The 20,786-nt window shown below is 40.6% G+C and overlaps 1 protein-coding gene across 2 annotated transcripts in view; it reads left to right on the top strand.

The window, feature by feature from the left end:
* The first annotated feature begins 1,215 nt into the window (after positions 1-1,215).
* The window catches only part of FAM169A (family with sequence similarity 169 member A), a 35,720-nt gene continuing 16,149 nt past the window's right edge, over positions 1,216-20,786 (top strand). For both annotated transcript variants that reach the window (XM_061369541.1, XM_061369540.1), the window contains exons 1-3: positions 1,216-1,274; positions 15,733-15,870; positions 17,308-17,407. In XM_061369541.1, the coding sequence (XP_061225525.1) occupies positions 1,254-1,274; positions 15,733-15,870; positions 17,308-17,407 (259 nt within the window). In that variant the 5' untranslated portion in view covers positions 1,216-1,253. The remainder of the gene's footprint in view (positions 1,275-15,732; positions 15,871-17,307; positions 17,408-20,786) is intronic.

The raw sequence follows: 20,786 nt of genomic DNA, 5'->3' as shown, positions 1-20,786 counted from the left end.
GGAGAGAAGGGGTGGGATCCAAAGGGACCTTGACATGCTTGAGAGGTGGGCCAGTCAAACCTCTGGAAGTTCAACGAAGCCCAGTGCAATGTCCTACACCTGGTTTCGGAAAATCCCAAGCACAAATGCAGGCTGGGCACGGACTGGGTTAAGAGCAGCCCTGAGAAGGACTTTGGGATATGAGCCGGCAGTGTGCGCTCACAGCCCAGAAAGCCAGTGCGTGCTGGGCTGCAGCAAATGGTGCGTGACCAGCAGCTCAAAGGAGTTTTCCCTGCCTCTCTACTCTGCTCTCATGAGACCTGACCTACAGTGCTGCATCCAGCTCTGAGGCCCACAGCACAAAGAGGGACATGTACCTGCCCGAGTGAGTCCAGAGGAGGGCCAGGGAGATGATCAGAGACCTGAAGCACGTCCGCTATGGAGACACGCTGAGAGCTGGGTTTGTTACACCTAGAGAAAGCGCTGGGGAGACCTTAGAGTAGCTTACAATACCTAAAGGGGCCTACAAGAAATGTGGAGAGGGACTTTTCACAAGGGCGTGTAGGGATGGGATAACTGGTAATGTCTTTAAACTGAAAAAGGGGAGATAGCTGTAAGTTAGATGAAAGGAAGTTCTTGACTGTCAGGGTGGTGATACACTCATAGAGGTTGCCCAGAGAAGCTGTGGCTGCCCCATCCCTCACAGTGTTCAAGGACAGGTTGGACAGGCCTTTGAGCAACCTGGTCTTGTGAAAAGTTTCCCTGGACATGGCGGAGGGGTTGTAACTGGATGATCTCTAAGGTCCTTTCCAACCCACCGCATTCTATGACTCTATGATACCCTGAAACTGGCCCCAGGGCTGCCACCGTGGTGAGCGATGGCAGCGCGGGCACCACTCTAGCTGCCACGGAGGGGGAGCGATGATGCAGTTACCCCAGTGCGCGTTCGCGCAGGTACCGCACTCCTTGCCATGTTGGAGAGTTAACACGGGGGTCCCGGTATCCGCCATGGCGAGCGATGCTGAGCGAGCGGCTGCGAATCGAGGCGTAGCGGCTAGAGTGCGTCAGCGGTGAGGGGCGGGGCGCCCGCCGAGGGATATGATATCAGGCGCCGGGCAGCCGAGCCGAGCTAAGCTAGGGATGAGCTGCGGGGGGTGTGATCGCTGCTAGGGAGTCTGGACGCCGCCTCGTTGTTCTCCTCCTCCTTCTTTTCCTCCTCCTTCTTTTCCTCCTCCATTCATTCTCGTCTGCTGCTCGCTGGCGGCCGCAGCGGTATGGCTGCCCGGCTGGCTGAGGTGAGGCGGGGCACCGTGTGAGGAGTAACCTGCTGGGGCAGGCGGACGGAGTGACTGGGAGCCCAGCTGCAGTGGCCGGGGGCAGGGTGGCAGGCCCGGGCGGGCGCGGGGCGCGCTGCCCAGCAGGAGGCAGGTGGGCGGGCCGGGGCGCCTGCGGCAGTTGCAGAGCCGCGGGAGGGGGGAGGCAGGCAGGCAGGGGCGGCTCTGTCAAGCGGTGGCGCCGGGCAGGCTGCCGCGGCGGAGGGCTACCTTGCTCGGCCTTCCCTCTGGCGCGCCCGCTACCCTTCGCCTGGCCTGGCCTGGCCTGGCCTCGCCTTCCCGTGGTCCACCTGGGGTTAGAGTGGTGTCGAGTTAGGTGTGAGTTTTGGTCCAGGCCACTCTGTGTTGCCTAGGGCCAGCCATTTTTTGTGGGGTATCTACTGTAGCTTTGTAATTTACGGGTTACAGCCACATACGCATGAAAAAATCTATATACATGCATACACCTTTATGCGTATCTATGAAAGTGATTATTGCAATGCTACAGTACTCCCCTCCAAGATGGCTCTGTGCATGCAAGTATGTGCAGATAAATGAGGACATGCACAGTCACAGTCTTCTGTTTTCCTGCATATGGTGTGTGTATTTTGAATTTTATTTTGAGGTGGGGTTGTTTCTTCCCTCTTAAGGGGAAACACCACGCCTGAGATAGCTGTTGACGTAGCATTACTATCCTGCTTATGGAGTGTTAATTCCAGCCTGAGAAAGTGGGTTACTCTGGGAGCTAAAGATTTTACTAGCATCAGTGGAAACCAAAATAACTATGTCGTTTATTTTATATACATATTAATGTACTATTTAGAGGAAACCATTAAAGAGTGATCTTTAAGCTCCTCTGGGCTGTGGAGTTCTCAGTATTAATAGAGAGAAATTTGGAAAACTAGCCTGTGGTGTGGAGACAGTCTCCAGCTGATAGTTTTCTTGTGTATGTGTGTGCAGCAGAAAGGAGGGAACTGTTCTGCTTAAGTGCAGCTGCATTTTTTGTGTGTTGGGCTGCACCACTGGTCATAGTCTGGTATATAACCCACCAGATTTTAAGGGCAATAAGTATTGTGGCAGTATATTGATCAGTATAATAAAATCAGTGCTGCTTCATTGGAGGACCTATAAAAGATTGCTGTAGGTGATTCATCATGGTCTCACTTCTTCAGACTTCTCCTATGCTGCATCTTCTCTCTGTTTTCTTAACCACACTGGCACCTTTCTTGTTAAATTGATCTCTGATTGACTTAGATACTGAAGAACTTTGATGAATATGTATAGGCGTATGGTGCAACCTTATAAATGTAGAGGGGAAACAACACTGAGGCACGCATGACTTTGAGGAATTATCCTTATGTGTCTCAGCTCTGAATCAAAAGCATACCTACTTTACAACTTTAACGAGTTGTGGAGTCAGTCCGCGGATCAACTTCTCATTCCTTGTCTTAATGATGGCTACTAAGAAAACATTTCTGTTTCATAGAGGGGAAGGAAGCATTAGGGCACAGAGTGGTTTATACTTTAAATGTTAAAATTCAGGTGATGTTAACCTCAATCATCTTCTCAATTTCAGTACCGTTTTATGAACGAAAAGCTGCTGAGAACTCTGTTATAGCAGATGGATGTTGCTTACCCTTACCTTGCATTGCATCTTGCTTCACATCTGCTCCGTGGCAAAACATGCCTTTCCTTACTCTTGTGGAAGATATATAATTAAAATGGGATTCTTCTGTACTTTTCCAATATACTCTCTCAATACTGTGTGATCAGGACACGCAGTACAAAGTTTTTCTGGAGTGTTTCATAACTGTCTCCTTTACAAAGAGGCATTACTCTGAGAATTTTCTTGGAAAATACTTATAATTTCTTCTGCATGCATATTTGGGTAGATAAATTCTCTGCACTGTAATAATTAAAACCATGTCTTTTTGTGTGCGCTATTTTTTTTAATTAGTATTGTAAAGATAACACAACTCAGAATGAACTTTAAATTCTCCTTGCTTACCTAAACATCCTATCTGTGCATATTGCTTTAAATAGCTACCTATGTGTAACAGGTAACTGCATACCTATTGCAGTGCAGAATCTTTGCCAGTGAAAGATGGAAATTCACTTCAGTGTTAAGGCTGACACTTACTGATGCTTTTGTTTTCATGTTTAAATCTGAAAAGTGGAAATGTTTGATAAGAAATCACTAAAAGAAGAACATGGAAAATTGGGGCTGTTAGAGAAACTCTTTGGAGTAGAAGAGCCTTGCTTACATTCTTAGCATTGTAATTAATCTCATCTCCTACCGATCAGTGAATATCTAGTAGTGGTAATCATTTAAAGGTGTTACCAATTATGATTCTAAACTTCAAATAAAAACACGACATTAGAGCTGAAATAATGCATGCTTAGACTTATGTTCACATTGCTATTCCTGAAATATTTCTCTATCCAAGATACTAACTTCTCATTTCCTAAACAGATAAATACCTTCCTCACGACTTGCAAGGCTGTGACCTTGGCATTAAATTGTACCAGCTATATATTCTAGACAGCCATAACCACCTTTTGATTTGTGAAATGTAAAGTTTGGGGCAGCAATGTTAGAGGTGCATGATTTCTTTAGAACAGCTTTCATCATGGAATGTCTCTTGAGTAATCATTTCATAGAGTGTTTAGAAGCAAAAAAACTTTTTCATACAGTAGAAACAGGTTTTGGAAAAAAAAAAAATTGGTCAAACAAAATTCACCCCTCTCAAACTTTTGCTTTCTGCTGTTACAGCAGATTAGACAATCCTTAGTGGAAAAGCCTGTTTTAATGTGTTCCCTCTACTGTGTTGTTTTAAATATGACTGAAAAGGCATGTGCAGTGTTGTCTTAGATCTCCTTTGGCATTCCTGCATTTTTTGATTTTTTTTTTGTCTGCTTCTACTGACTTTAAAACAAAAAAAAAAAAGTTGAACGATAGGATGTGGCAGTGTGTATTTATATATATTTAGTTGGTGTTCTCCAGTGAGCCTGTGATTTCAAATAAGTTTTAAAAATAACTCCGTAAAATGTGTAAAAGAACCCTGTTCCAAAAGAGTGATGAGCTTTCACATCTTCCCTAAAATTTCACTAGAATTAGTGAGAATAGTCAGGATTAATGTAACTTCGTTTTCAAAGTTAACTGGAAAACTTACTAGTGTTTTAAATATATGTATGTACTAAATGATTCTTTGGATTGAAAATGTAGGAAGATGCATTTGTCTGAATTGTGTACTGAACTCTGTGTTAGACAGCTATTCAAAGTAACATTTTAGGCTTTTTTATTCATTTTCAAATCTTAGGTGTTCCTCTCTTGGTACTATATTTTGTTTTGTTGTAAGGTAACATTTTATGAGCTTCTTATAAACTGTAGAACAGGGGACCTGCGTGTTTACAGTGCATTTAACCTTCTGCTTATGGTTATAAATTGTCTATAAGCCAGGATGAGTTGAATTCATTGTTAACCTTTCTTCCGTGCTTCATCAAAACAAGTAAGTTGGTTAGATAGGTTTCTTTAATTTTATGGATCATTGAAGAGAACAAATAATTGGAAAAGATGTGGTCTGTGTCTAATCTTTAGCCCCTGAGACAGTCCTGAAGATTGCACCCTGTTCAGAAGTTTGAGTGTAGCAGTGGTTGCGAGCCTGCTGCTGCACTGGCCTTTCCCAAGCACTGGGTACTAATGAGCTTTGAATTGTATGGAATGTTGTATTAACCCTAACTGACTTTATACTTCTCATACACCAGCTATAAAAATAAGAAATGTGTTCAGGTTAGCAAATGCATTGCTAAAAGACCAATCTTTTATTTAGCTCTTCTGCAGGTAGCAAATCCTGCAGTTGTAAAGGCTTCCTAGCTTGGATAATGTTTGTCACAGCTGTTGTAGAATTAGCCAACAATAGACATACCTTTGGGGAATTTGAATGATTTCTGAGTTGATAATGATAAAATAGTTGGGAATGTTGAACAATAACAATGTAAATGTTATTGCAGTGCAGCACAGACAACTTAAAAGGGTTTTAAAATGTTGGAGTATTTCTTTTGAAATCTTTGCAGCAGTGGGAGTTTGTTGTCAACCTTTACTCTGAAGCTGCAGAACGCAGTTATGAAGAAATAGAAGAAAACAACCTGATGCCTGCAACTGAGGCTTAAAGCTGAACACTAATTTAGGGCTAATAGAACTAATTGGCAATGTTAATACTGTTTCAGGTTTTTTTATACAGTACAGTATGGTGATCTGTCCAGAGGTATGACTCGCTTATCTTTTTTTCTAAACCCACTCCTAACAAGCAAGTAATGTCTGTTTTTCTGGAAAAAAATAGTTATTGAAGCTTTTACTGCACTTCTGGAAAAAAAAAATCAAGTACATCTGTAATAGGATAGCTTGGGTACTTGGAGGTGTAGCTTAGAAGTCTGAACCTTGCATATTATATATATATTACAGTGAGAATCAAGGGAGATGTGGTCCATTTACAGAAATGTGTAAGGTGGTCTTCAAAGGATGTCAAGATGGTTGATGATGGCTATAAGGACAGGATGACACCAGGGAGGTGTTTGTGTGTGAATTCCTTTCCACTACTAGAGACATTCTTGTTAACATTCTCAGACATAGAACTTCAGACCTGTAGTAACATGTTTATTGATAGCTGCCGAATGCATGGTACCAAATGTTTGGGGCTTTTTCATAATGCAACTGGGAAAGGTTGAACTAAACCAGCAGTGCTATATGCAGACAGCTGTGGGGAACAATGAACCATCTGCAAGTACAAAACTGCTGAAGGCAAAGGCAAATGCAGAGCTGCTCAGGAATGTGGTCTCTCTACTAAAGATTTTTCTAAGTGTTTGTTCTGACAGGAGTAAGTTTGGACAGTGGGGAAGGTGGTATGCTCTGAGCTGCTGCTTATGGTGTGATCCTGTTGGAAAGCTTGAGAAGAGGGATTAAGTCATCTGATGTCTGAACAGATTCTCGAGGGCTCTGAGCAGTGAAATACTCTTTTGATGTTTTATTCTTCCTTTCTTTTGCAAGCAGGACTTCTACATAAACAAGAAATACCAGACCTTGATACTTGCTTTTTTCTTCTAGTTGGAATAGCCTACAGCATGCCAAATGTTTTCCTAGCTTCTTGGTGGTCTTGATGCTAAGTTTGAATCTGTGTTTCTTAAATGCTTTTTTGTCAGAGGATGGAGTTTACTTCTAGTTTTGCAGTTTTAGTTCACCTGTGCTTTTTTTCTATCTTTCTGAAGATGGCATGAAGAAGGCAAACGTACTGCTGAGTCCAGTTGAGAGCTAGATTGGGGTAGTCTGTGTGGCCTTTGTAAAAGTAAGGAAGTAGTGGTGCTGTTTTGCATAGACATACAGAAATGCTTGCACCTACCCACTGTATTTGTGGGACTGGGATGGTAGCTTGAAATAATCTCTTCACAACGTGACAGGGCTCAGACTGACACTCCGTAATGACTTCTTCATCATGTCTGTGGCCCAAAGATGGTGTCTGAAAGCCCTAATTACTTCGTTTGAACAGTGTTTTGGTATCTGTGGCATTCTTGTCATCTGACTTTCCACCCTACCTTTCCCTTAAGAAATGTGAGGTAGAGGTCTTTGTGGTTATCTGTATACCTAGCTCCTCTGGTGTTCTTTGATCCCAGCCTGTGTTTTAAGTCCACAAACTGCATTGCCTTGGAAGTTCATAATTTGGTTGTGCATTGTCAAGCCTTCAGCTGTGTGCAGGTGAAAGAAGTTGCTACTGTAGAACTCCTGATTGCAAATAGCAGGTAAACTTCAGAATTCATTTTCATTAAATGTTATCATCTTCTGAAAATTATCTTAATATCTTCAAGATACTGGAGTTGGATCAGGAAGTTGGAGAAAGCTGCTTAGTCCCTTTCTGGAAAAAATGCAGTTCTTAATCTAATGCAGTAAGATGAAGTTCTTACTATAAAGAATTCTTTAAATTCTTACTGCTCCAAATACATTATGTACTGCTGATTTCAGGATTCTGATCCTCAAGCTATTGTAAATGGGCTGTAGGGCCATATAGTGAGATTCTGAAACTTCTCAGTTCTGTGTGCCTGCTGGTCTGCAAGCATTAGGGTTGATTGCCAGGCATCTGTTGTTGCAGTCTTATTTGTTTTCCCAGCTTCAGCTCTGTGACTTCCTCCTACTCCTGGGAAGATCCCCTGTTGGTTTCTACCCCTCTTTCTGCATTTCCATTTGAATCCCCCACAAAGCCGAGGCTACTGGTACTTTCTTAGTTGTAGGTCTGCTGCTGCAAATGATTTTTTTTTTTTTTTAAAGGAAGAAACAGCTTGAATGCTACTGAGCTCTTGAATTTCCTACAGCTCCTCTGCTGAAAGCCGTGACATCCACAGATTTCATGTGGCATAGTTGTAGTAGCTCAGGCAGCTGTTTTAGCGACTCCTTGGGTATGGAGGGTATGATTGCAAAATTTAATGATCTACTCACCATTTGTAACCATGGTCACCATCACATTTGAATGTGCATGTGGAAATTCCCAAAGCAACCCTAAAGAGAGTTGCTGTTGTTTTGCTGATGAGCACTAACTCATTAGTCTGTGCTAATGCGTCACAATGCCAGTCTCACTGTTTAGATAGTCTGCCATCTGTCTAACTATAGAAAAGCTTGCTTTATTGTTCTTACGTCTGAAATTACTAGATCTTATTGATGTGGCCCTTCCAAACCGAAGGGATGACTTTAGAGGAAGGTACGAAGGTTTGAAAACTGAACCAGTTGCCAAGAAATATGGGTGCCGAGAGAGTAGGTGGTGGTCTGCTGATAGCAAGTGGGAAATAAAGCTGCAGAAAATCAGAGATGGGGCATCTCTTGTCACCTTGTTGAAGACAAGGTGGCTGGAGAAGCAGGAGGCTAACTTAGGGGTGCAGAGTTGTGGAAGATAAGCAGCGGCAAGAGCAGCATGGCTGGTTATGTCCCAGGTGGCCAGCTGGCCAGACACTTGAGGAGGGAGGTTGAATGTGGACTACAAGTGCTGTGTTGCAAGAAGGCCTTTAAGATCTTTAAGAGCAGATGCTGTGGGGTATGAAGTGTAGGAGCAAAACTGGAGGGAACTGAGGACAGAGCTGACAAACTGCAAACCAGCTGCTCTCAATGCTGAGGCATGGAAGGGAGAAAGAACAGTGAGCAGAGAGGGAACGTGGGTTGTTGGGGTATCTAACTAAAAAACTAAACAGTTTTGTCCTGTGTAATGAAGGGGAGATAGAAGAAACTGGTATTAGAAGAGAGTGCTGAGCATAGGAGAGATCAGATATATGTCAAAGAGGCAGATCCAGGAAGAAGTAATCACAGTATTATATTTGTCTTTTAGATGTTAATTACTTTCAAGCGCAACTGGAATGGATTTAATTTTGTGATATTGAATCTGAGAAGCTGAAAGAGAAGGCATGAATTCTGAAGAAAAACTTTTTTTTTCTTCCAGATTTATTAATCGTGGCTATTTTGAGTGGTCTCAAATAGAAAATTTTAATTTAGTAAAGCTATGGTATGCTTTCCTCATAGGAAAGGCTTGTCATTAATTTCCCAAAACTCTCTATTGGAGAAAGTGCTCTTCAAGAAACCAGATTGTAATATCGTTAAAATGTGAGACTGTAGGAAAAATGTAAATACCATGGTAGTGGTTTGTATGCCTAAGAACTTGGCCTTTAATAAAATAGGCTATCTAGTCAAATACATAGTTTTAATCACTTGAGCAAAATGCTAATGGTGGTACACAGGTGATCAATCATGTATATGCTTAACAACCTTACCTACCTAAGGTGGGTTTGAGAGTGAGGTTGCATAGTATGTTTTTCTAATACTACTCTATCACATCAGGTTTTATAACAGGCTAGTTTTTTGTTCTGTTTTCATTAAAGACATAGGTTTGTAGTTGTTAATAGAGATTGTTTCCTGCAAATCTACATACCAGTTGATTAAAACACTCTTTAGTGGTTTTGCTAGTACTTGTATTAATAATGTGCAAATACTTTTTCTGTTTTAATGTGGATGATGCTTTCCTTTCCTGTTTCATGTTTGATTCACCGGAGATTGTTTGGACTCAGTACATAGACCTTTCTACCATAATTCTTGTTGATCTCCACAGCAGTTATGTTTCATATTAGGACTGGGGAGTTTGATCCTTTATGTAGATTTCATAATTGTGTTGTACAGCTAAAGTTAAATTAGGGTGGATAATTAATGAATGGAAAGGATTGATTATTTTTGTTTATTTGCATTCAAATTGGCAGCTTTCATTAGTATCTCTGACAGAAAATCAAAGCTGCATAAACTTGATTCATGTAGATTACGGATAATGTGGTTGTCATATTAATCCAGAGCCCTTGGTGGATGTTTACAACTTTTTTTTTTTTAATCACTGGCCTGTGTTTCCTTAAGAACTTTCTATTTAGGATTTTATTAGGGTATGAGTAGATGTTATTTGGGATCCTATGCTACTATTTTTAATTTTTTTTCTTTTACAAAACCCAACTTTTTCCTTTTTGGAAAAACCCCTAAATTTATCTCAGTTGACAAGAACTTGTGTTTAGGATGGATATGTCTGTATTCTTTAAAAGTGTGAGCAAAAGCCAGACTGAAGGGAAATCTTATATGCCTTAGTGGTATGGTGTAGGTAATGGTTTGAAGACTGGTTAGGAATATACAAAACCCAGCTTTTAATTAAAACCCAAGAGAATCTCCCTTACTGAGTAGTTGTGAAAGAAGAGTTAAGAGTTAATCAAATACTATATTACTGTTGCTTTCTCAAGCCTTCAGGAAACATTAATATATACTCTATTACTTAGAAAAAATAGCTTCCCTTTCATAAAATGCCTTTCTCTTCCTGCAGTAGACATACATTACATTGCAAATTAAAATTTTGTTTAAGAATTGGCGATATTAATAAAACATAAAAGCTGTATTTTAGGCCACAGTAGTGGTCTAAATATGTCATTATGGGGTAGGTTTTCTCTATGTATTTCAAACTAAAAAGCTCGTAATAAGTCAGATGGTACTTTTTATATCTTAGAATAGGTTTAAAATCTGTTAATTTTTATACTGGAGAAGGATGAACAACCTTTTTATTTAAATGTTTCAGATTATATTTGGATACAAACAAGATAAAACAACATTTAAAAACAACCCCTCGCAGTTTAATGTATTTGTGAATAAAGAAGAAACAAAAGCAATGAAAATGTTTTGCGTATAGGACAGCTGGTAGTCTAAGCAAAGAAACATTTATGTAATCTGATGTTATTAGAATTACTGCTAGTAGACTTTAACAGTTTTAGAAGTAGCAAATGTGATGCCTTTCTTGTAGTTGAGAAGACTGAAAATACTATTTCTAAATTTTTTAATTTTTTTTTTCTTCCAGCTTTTATGTAGTTTCACAGCTTTCAGTAAACCAGCAATTGGACATCGCAAGATGGTAAACTAATCTGGAAAAAAGGAAATTATGTTACTGCAGCTCTGATTGAGAAGCTGGTATGGTGCATCATTAGGTCTGGTTCTGGAGCATGGTTTGGCACTTCTGCAGTCCTGGCTTTATTTTCTCTGGAACATTAGCAGCTAGTGTGTATATGGGATATATATTTAATTCATGTGATCGTCTCATGATGCTACCCCAGATGTACCTTATAGATAGTATGGGAGATCATGGTAGGATTATATTTTTAAAATAGAACTTGGTTCAAGGTCCATGATGATTCATAAATACATGACAATCATTTAGGAGTTCTGTGAGCTGACATCCTGCAGGCTGGGGCTGGATTGCTTGTCCTGGTTTAGCGAAAGAGTTCTGAAGATTATAGTTGAACAATCCAGTGTCTGGTTTCTAAATTTCAAATTATAGTAAGAAAAAAATAAGCCCAAACAAACCATGCACAAAAAAACCCCACCCAAAACCACCCAACAAAAACCCAAACCTTAGCCAAACAAAAACCAAAACAAACCAACCAAAATTAAAAAATAAAACCCTCAAACCGTGACTAATTAAATTATTACTGTTTATTGTTAAACACAATCTGAAGATTGCTCACCTGCTTTAGTTTTGCACATTTTTGTTATGCCAGACATGTTCATCTGTCCCAGTTATTTTAGGTTGAAAAGTCCTTGGTGGATTGTTTGCGATTCCTTTTTTTAAAGGGAAAATTACCAACACAGTGAGGTTGTGCTGTGTAAGTCTTCATCTATTCCAGTACTGCTCAAGGTTTGATACAACTTGTGTTTAAGTATCTCAATCTCTGTGAAGTATTTTTTCATACTTCATAATATTTATTATTAATAATAAATAATAATAAATTAATAATTAATAAATGGATAATTATTAGTGTTTTGTAGATGAGTTTGGGCAGATCAGTCACATGACATCTGTGCTAGAGCTGGAAATTCATCTTGATTGCTCTAAATCCTTGCCAGACAGCTTAGACTTCAGTTCCCTGAAGATAAAGGCACCTAGAAGGAGTTTTAAGATGTATTTAAGCCCTCTGAAATGGTGTAACAAACAATATAGCTTTGGCTTATTTTCTTTCTGCTATTTCATGGTGCTCAGTGTTGTGGGTCTGCAAGGGGATGAAGAGATCTCTTGATTCCTGCTGAAATCCAAGTGTGGGCTGGAAGCTGCATTTACTGTGCATCTCTCCTGCATGCACTTCTAAGATGAAACAGAGGTTGCAGCTATAATTTGTAATTAAATCAATTTTCAACATTGCACACTTACTCTATATTTAATTGTTTGGGATTTTTTTACCCTTAATGCTTATGGTAATAAAGATTTAATGAATGAGGAGCTGCCTCAGTTGCACAGGAACGTGTTCACTCATCCTGTTAAATGTGGGGTTTGTTGGTGTTCCTTGAATTGATGTCTGTTACCCTCTGGTGCTGCAGCTGTTCCTAAAAAAGACGTGCCATTTTTTGCATAGTAGTTTGCACAATGCTGACAAGGGGGAAAGTCGCATGATTCCTCATTAAAGCAGATGTTGCGTATGTGAGTTTAATACATACAGTCTGTAATACTACGATGTGAAATGATACAGTTATGAAGGGTGTAAGATTTATTTCAGTTGAAACATGAAAAGCATAATTTTCCTCATTTAAACAATAAGATAGATTTTGCTCCCCCTCTTCAAACACACATCAGTGCCTTCTGTAGAAACAGTCATGATGACTTTGGTTGCTTAAGGCTACATTGCATGCATTCGGTCAACCTGACCGTGCTAACCAATTGGAGTGGTACCTCATGAAACAGCAAAATCTGTGTGTGACAAGGATTTGACCTGACAGTTTTACAGTTGTGCAATGCATGGAGGCTTAGAGCAACAAAAGAACGCACGAGTAACTGTGGCAGAGACTTGTTCCTGCAGAGACAGTTATCTTCTCAAGAGAAACTGAAAACCTGTATTCTCCTTTTTTTTCTTTTCCTCTCCTGCATTATATGACACTGGCTGGATGTGGGGCCATCTATATTTTTTACTTTAAAGATGCTGACAAAACAGTTGTGGTTTTGTGAGGAAAATATATCAATCATTGCTATTGAAAGCCATTTGGTTTGTCTTTGGTAGGTTAGTTTGCCTTTGAAAATGATGATTGCGTTTTGGACTGTTGAATTACTTCCTTAATGCTTGGCTGTAGATTGCCATGTAACATTCTCTTTTCATCACCTGTTTAATGCTTTTAATGTAACTTGATAACTTTATGTATAGTTCCTAATTTCTTCAGGGATCTAATGAGATTACATGTGAAATATTTCTGATCTTATCAACACTGAGACAGATTGTGTAACACAAGTGTTTGAGAGCTTGTAGTTTTACATACTTGGTCACTAGTCTGCTGCAATGGTACAAATTACGATATTAGCAGGGATGCTGAGTAGACTTTTTGATTCAGTCTTGATCTGTATTGGTTTTTGGGGTGGTTTGTTGTTTTTTTTCTCCTATGTAAACATTTCTCTGTAAATACTGTAAGATGAAAAGTCAAAAGTAACTAATAGAAGTGATTTGGGAATGGATAAAATCAAAGTATGCTATATGAAAGTGGTAACTTAAACAGCTAATCAGAAAGGAGGGTATTGATTTTGAGGGTAATTCAAAGAATTTCTTAATTAGCAGAATAGACATTTTTGTGTTTGGGCATTCTGTTTTGCTTATAAAGCAAAGATAAGGTTGATGCTTTTATTTTTGTAGCGGTGCAGTAGATGGAACTCGGATAATCTACTGAACTTTTGCATGTTTTCTGCTCTGGTCCTACATTATTTTATTCCAAAAAATGTCAGGAATTATTACCTAGGGTTCTAGTTACAGCTTGTGAACTTTGTTTGTAGTAACAAAAGCTCAGCTCAATTTGGCTGTTATTTTCAGTTATCCAAGTGCTTAGGAATTTCGTTAGTAGTGGAGGGGTCTTTCCCCCTTCTGCCAGCAAACAGAAAATAAAACTTAATGTTTTTCATGTGTCTGTATGCCATTAAATCAGAATTTACCTGGCCTGTTGCAGCTAAATGGATGCTAAAGCCTCCCCTTGTAGAAGCAGTGACATGTAGTATCACACTTTGCCTCTTACTGTTACTCTTGCAATATGTTTTTATGAGGCTAGGCCATTTACATCTACTGCAGGGTTGCTGTTGTGTTTCAGAACTCTAAATAGGTGAATAAACCCTACCTGCTCTAGGTAAGTAGGCCAGCATTGGATGAATTTCTTCCTGGCAGCAGCTCCTCTTGCTGCTGTGCATTGTTGCTGGATTAGAAGACATACATGGCTTCACCTTTGGCTCCTGAAGTCCCTTTGCCTGCAAGCTGTAGGAGCAAATGGAGCTGGCTGATATCAGGTGTCTCTTGCCTGCTTCTGCCCTGTTAGCAAGGGCAGCATCTAGAAGGTGAGAAGAAACAGGTGGAACATTAAGAGATGCTGCTAAGCATATCTGAAAGAGATAAACAATAACAGAAGGAATGTGAGAGACTGGAGGGGAAGGCAAGAGGAAATTGAAATAATGTAAGGAGGAGGAATGAGCTGAATTCAAAAGGAAATGGCTGTGTGGAATGTGTGTCAGATAAGAGGAAGGAATCAGCTGAATTTGAGAAGAAATGGCTGCAGGGAATGTGTGTATGTCTAAATAACATACATGGAAAGCAGTAGTATCTTCATCAGCAAAAGCAATGAAAGTAGCAGTTGTAAATTTCAGTGAAGTCATATCCAAGTTTTTATATTTTAACAGAAAAAAAAAAACCCCACTTCTGTAGAAGGAGCTTCCTCAGCTGTTCAGGTACCTTAATAGTAATATATTATTGCTGTCAAAAGGATTTTTAAATGCAGACTTTTTAACTGTTACTGAGTTAGTCAAAATAAAAAGTTCCTTTGCGTGTGATTTACCTGTGTCAGTAGAACACTGGTGTATTAAGGGGGAGACTGGATATAAAGGAAAAAAAAAAAACCTAAACATTGGAAATTAATATTTAAAATTAAAAAAAAAAAAAAAAAAAAGACTGTAGGGGAAACTAGGAACCATAGATCCCCTGTGAAAAGCATTGCCATTTTGAGAGTTGGGTGATGAGTTCCTGGGAGCTGAGACAGATAAAGAGAACCCTGTGTTCCTCCAGAACGTGGTCTTGTGGTACTTACGCTTGTAGTTTGACAGAAGCTGATGGATCTGTTTTGTGTATGGTTTTATAGACCTGGAAAAGCCTTAGCTGAAGAGCAGCTCTTGTTCATCTTAATTTTTATTCCTCTTTGGCAATGAAAATTTGAATCTAAGAGCTTTCAAAGGAGCTATTGCCACTATGGGTGATCTTCAGTGCTTTAGTCTGTCCTCTCACCTCCTTGAAGTGTCTATTTAGTCTATTGTCTCTTGTTTTAACAAGCTTGTATGATCTTTTTCATAGTTGACATGCTTTTTCAAACAAACAGCTGGTAGGCACACTGACTGGCCAGTTGTTGATAAAAGTTCTGAACATTGCTGTGGCTTCTTCAGAGATGGATTTAAATGCTATCTCCAAAATAAATCAATTTCTTTTTTTGTGATGTTTCATGCTGTTTATTTGACTGGACACTTACTGCTTAATATCAGCTGGGAGGGAGATAACTCAGCCTGCCACCTCAAGAGAGCATGTGATCTACTGTAGGTGCTCTGCAAACAGGGATTTGTATGTTGGAAGGCTTCCATGTTTGGGTCTAGGGGGAATCTATGGACTAAACCATTCTTTTCTGCTTATAAAAACGGAATGGGTTCAGGGTTTTTTCTTTTTTTTTTTTTGTTTGTTTGTTTGTTTTACAGACAGGGTATTAATCCTAATTTAATGCTCGGAGTGTTTCTCCTTTCTGGTTTGGATATAAAGGGCTCTAGAAACTAGTAGAGGGGAATATGTGATAAAATGTGCATCATATGTCTCAAACTGCCTACAGTAATAATCTTGTTGATTTCTCAAGAGGGCATCATTCCCTGTGGATATATTGGTTAACTCCAGTCATGAAGACTTGAAGAACTCAGCAGAAAAGTACTTGTGTAACCTGCGGTCTGCAAGCCCAAACTGTCCTGAATTCTTGTCGCTGCCAGCCCATGGCAAAGTAAGAACCAGCTACGACCTTACTCCCGGTTTTCTTGATATACCTGTAGATTTAAAAGATTTAAAATATCCAGTCCATAGCTATTGAATGACATAATTATTTTAGCAATGCTTTTTTGTTTTACAAATTCCTGTTTATGTTACGCTATACCTTTTTTCATTCTGTAACTGGACTTCAATCTGGACGTTTAATCTGACACATTAGATCAGTGACTATTTGCTGCTTCTAGGCAATGGATTTGTGTGCATTAAGAAAAAAAAAACAAACAAAAAAACCCACCATCACCACCAGAAAAAGCAAAAAAAACTTTTCAACTAATGAGTCATTCTTTCCTAAAAGTCAAAAAATCTACTGTGAACTAAGGAGTTCATGATTTACTGAAGCTAACTGGCTGTTTTTGTGTATCAGTCCTTTCTGTTCTTCATGGTTGAGTTCAGTTCTTGATCAGCAAGTTTCACTGATTTCAGAAATGATTGTTTTCTTTTTATCTGAAATACTCTGTGACACTTTTAAACACTTATCCCATGTGTGATGAGTTGGTCAATGCTGGTTTTGTCTTAGTGAGCATTTCTGTTAGAACTAGTACACTGGAATGGTGTATAGCATTAATGAGAAGTAACCTGAGAGGATTCTCTGTGGGGAAGGAAGGTCCCTGCTGCAGATGCCACGGCGAAAGCAGAGTCTTGAGTCCTTTCCTGCATTTCTGCAGGTGCTGTATGCCTGAATACTTGTTATTGACATCCTAGTTTGTGGCATAGCATATCATAACCTTATTAAACTGGGTAAGCGAGTTTATTTACCACACCATCAATGTCTGTCTAGTCTTTATGCATTAAATATATATATAGAAAAACATGTGAATTTAAATATCAGAATGCATTTCCACAAAGAAATTCCTGAAAGATGCATTGATTTGACCCTTCTCATGTTGTTCCTGAGGGGAAATCAAGCAGACAACTTTGGAATTTCTAAAATGTGTGCAGTTTAAGGGAGAAAAACCCTTTTGAATCCAGCCTTCCCACCATAGCACATTAGGGTAGTATTAACAAACAGCAGTTCCTTTGACTGCCTTTTTTTTCTCCTGTTGGCTTTGACAGCTTGCATAGCTGGGACAGTTGAAGTGGAGATACTGCTGGCTTTTTGTGCAACTTATTTTGGTTGTGCACATAAATGCAAACTGCTGACAGCAGAGAGCTGTAACAGTATAAATTGCTGTAGCTAACTGCAAGAGCTTGAGAGCCAGAGCTCTTTGTAATTTAGTCTGTCTTTAGGAAGAAATGTCTAAAGTGAGGGATCAGATCCAATGCACGTCCTTTACAGTTAACTTGTTAAGCACTCTGGTTTTAACATTTGTCATGCTTACCCTGCTAAACAATCTTTGTGTGTTTTACTAATGTTGTTTTAGCAAGAGTCTATTGTTGTATGCTTTTGTTTCAGGTTCCTATTAAGTTGTCAGCTGTGGGCTTTGTTCCTCTTTATGGTGAAGAGCAGACACACAAGGTTCTTGCTTTGTTTTCACCACGGGACTCAATCACAGGTTTCATTTTAAGATTTTAATCTGTGTTGCTGTTTATTTTTCTGTGACAAAGACAGATAACCAAGTCCTTGTTCATTCCATGCTAGTGTAGTTCATAACTTTGCCACTCTTGGATTTGTTGTTCACTGTGTTCTTGTTCCCATACTATTATTTTTGTTGTGGATTCCTATACACAAGTGATAGACCTTTATATGCTAATCAGAGTAGAGGTGGACCCACTGAATTCAGAAGGTATGTAGCAAAACAGCATGGTGCTTGTCTGAATTCTAATACAATGTGTATCTCTTGGTGGTTTTGTGTGCATCTCATGTCTCCAAAAGGAATTTGTTAAGCACTCATAGAATCTGTTAATTCTGTCATAAATTTAGAGGCTCTTTATTAGCAGTTACTGGTCAGCATGAAGTATAAAATTGTCTTTAGCATTAGGCCATAACACAGCTTTAGCTAAGGGGGTCTGCTACAGGCTATCTGATCAGGAAGACTGAGTGGATGAGGCCCTCTAGACAGATAGCCTCATGTTCACAAGCCCTGGTCCTCATGAGGGACTTCAACCACCCTGATGCTCTGCTGGAGGATCAACACAGCAGGGCATAAGCAGTCCAGGACATTCCTGAAATGTGTTGATGATAATTTCTTTCTACAAGTGATAGAAGAACCAGTGAGGAGAGAGGCTGTGCTGGGTCTTGCCCTCACCAACAGGGAGGGGCTGGTGGAGAATGTGAAGGTCAAGGGCAGCAGTGGCTTCAATGACCAGGAAATGTTGGAGTTTTAGATCCTTAGGGTGATGAAGAGTGTGCACAGCAAGCTCACTACTGTGAACTTCAGGAGAGCAGCCTTTGGCCTCTTCAGGGATCTGCTTGGTGGAGTGCCATGGGATAAAGCTTGGGAGGGAAGAGGAGCCCAAGCAGGGATCACCTCTTCCAAACTCAGGAGTAGTGCATCCCAACAAAGAGGAAGTCTGGCAGAAACACGAGGACGCCTGTGTGGATGAACAAGGAGCTCCTGAACAAACTCCAGCATAAAAAGTAGGCCTACAGATAGTAGAAGCAAGGCCAGTTAGCCTGGGAGGAATATAGAGAAATAGCCAGGGATTAGGTTAGGAAAGCTAAAGACCTGATAGAATTAAATCTGACCAGGGACATCAATCAAGGGGCAACAAGAAAAATTTCTGTAGGTACATTGTGGGTAAAAGGAAGGAAAATTTTTAGGAAAAATCTCTTCACTTAGGAAAAATTTCTTCCTGGGAGAGTTATCGGGTATTGGAATAGGCTTCCTAGGGAAGTGCTGGAATGTTTGTCCCTGGTAGTGTTCAAAAACTGTGTACATGAGGCCTTCAGTGATACAGTTTAGTGGTGGTCTAGACAGTCCTGGGGTAATGGTTGAACTTGATGATCTTAAAGGTATTTTCCGATCTAGTTGGTGCTTTGAAAAAGGAAAATGCAGCCCCCGTCTGGAAGGAAATGGGAGACCTGGTTACCTGAAATGTGGAGAAGGTTGAAGTACTCAGTAAAGTTTTTGCCTCGGTTTGCCAGTCTTTGCTGGCACACTGCCCGTGTTGCAGAAGGCAAAGGCAGGGACTGGGAGAATGAAGAACTGGCTGCTGTAGGAGAAGATCAGATTCAAGATCATTTAAAGAACCTGAAAGTGCACAAGTCTGTAGGACCTGATGAGATGCATCGGCAGGTCCTGAAGGGAACTGGGAGCTGAAGTTGCCAAAACGTTGTCATATTTGAGAAACTGTGGCAGTCTGGTGAAGTTCCTGCTGACTGGAGAAGGGGAAATATAACCTTGCATCTTTAAAAAGGGAAAAAAGGGAGACCCAGGGAACTATAGGCCATTCAGTCTCACCTTGATTGGCAAGATCATGGAGCAGATCCTCCTGGAAACTATGCTAAGGCACGTGAACAATAAGCAGATGATAAGTAATGGTCAGTGTGGCTTCACTAAGAGCAAACTGTGTTGGCCACAATGTTGGTGAATAAGGGAAGAGAGGCTGAGGTCATTTACCTGAATGTGCAAGGCATTTGACACTGTCCCGGCACAACATCCTTGTCTCTAAATTGGAGAGGCATGGGTTTGATGGATCCCAGTGGTTAAGGAATTGGCTGAATGGTCATACTCAGAGAATTGTGGTGAACGGCTCAATGTCAAAGTGGAGATCAGTGACAAGTGGTGTTCCTCATGGGTTGGTACTGGAACTGGAGCTTGGCAACATGGACAGTGGGATTGAGTGCCCTCAGCAAGTTTGTTGACAGTGCTAAGCTGTGTGGTGTGGTCAATACGCTGGAGGGAAGGGATGGGATCCAGAGGCACCTTGACATACTTGAGAGGTGGGCCAGTGCAAACCTTCTGAAGTTCAGAAAAGCCCAGTGCAATGTCCTACACCTGGTTTCGGGAAATCCCAAGCACAAATTCAGGCTGGGTTGAGCGCAGCCCTGAGGAGAAGGACTTAGGAGTGCTGTTTGACGAAAAGCTCAACATGACCCAGCAATGCGTGCTCGCAGCCCAGAAAGCCAGTGTGTGCTGGGCTGCAACAAAAGGAGCAGGTCAAGGAAGGTGATTCTGCCCCTGTACTCTGCCCTCGTGAGACCCCAACTGCAGTACTGCATCCAGCTCTGGGGCCCCAACACAAAGAGGGACATGTACATGCTCGAGTGAGTCCAGAGGAGGGTCAGGAAGATGATCAGAGATGTGAAGCATGTCTGCTATGGAGACACGCTGAGAGAGCTGGGTTTGTTTAGTCTGGAGAAGAGAAGGCTCCAGGGACACCTTAGAGCAGTTTCCAGTACCTAAAGGCAGCCTGTAAGAAATGTGGAGAGGGACTTTTTACACGGGCATGTAGGGTTGGGACAAGGGGGAATGGCTTTAAACTGAAAGAAGGTAGATTTGAGGCACTGGCACAGGTTGCCCAGAGAAGCTGTAACCGCCCTATCCCTTTAAATGTTCAAGGCAAGGTTGGATGGGGCTTTGAGCAACTTGGTCTACTGGAAAAGGCATCCCTGCCTGTGACAGGAGGGTTGGAACTAGATGATCTTTCAGGTCTCTACCAACTCACGGCATTCTATGGTTCTGTGACATCTCATGGGTTTTGGGTTTGGTTTTTTTTTTTTTTTTTTTTTTTAAATTTTGTTTTGGGCTTTTTCCCCTTTCTCCCTTCCCTTCCAGTCCTCCATGTTTCCTTTCCATTTAATGCTATGTGCAAATTCTTCATGATTGCTAATCACAATGCCAACAGCCTTTTAAATTCATCTGACTCCCTAAAACTTACAGAGTTTCAATAATAATATCTATTAGCAACCCAAAACTAAAATACATGTGCGAGTGATACTCCTCTTGGCAGGCCCAAGTTCTAGTCTAAGGATGTGCTAGAGCACAGTCT

Source organism: Neopsephotus bourkii, unplaced genomic scaffold (genome assembly GCF_033783945.1).
Source record: "Neopsephotus bourkii isolate Nb327-2 ecotype Australia unplaced genomic scaffold, CSIRO-AGI_Nbou_v1 NB_1507, whole genome shotgun sequence".
Lineage (NCBI taxonomy): Eukaryota > Metazoa > Chordata > Aves > Psittaciformes > Psittacidae > Neopsephotus > Neopsephotus bourkii.
Note: the sequence above shows the minus strand (reverse complement) of the source record. Positions and strands in the feature narration are given on the sequence as shown.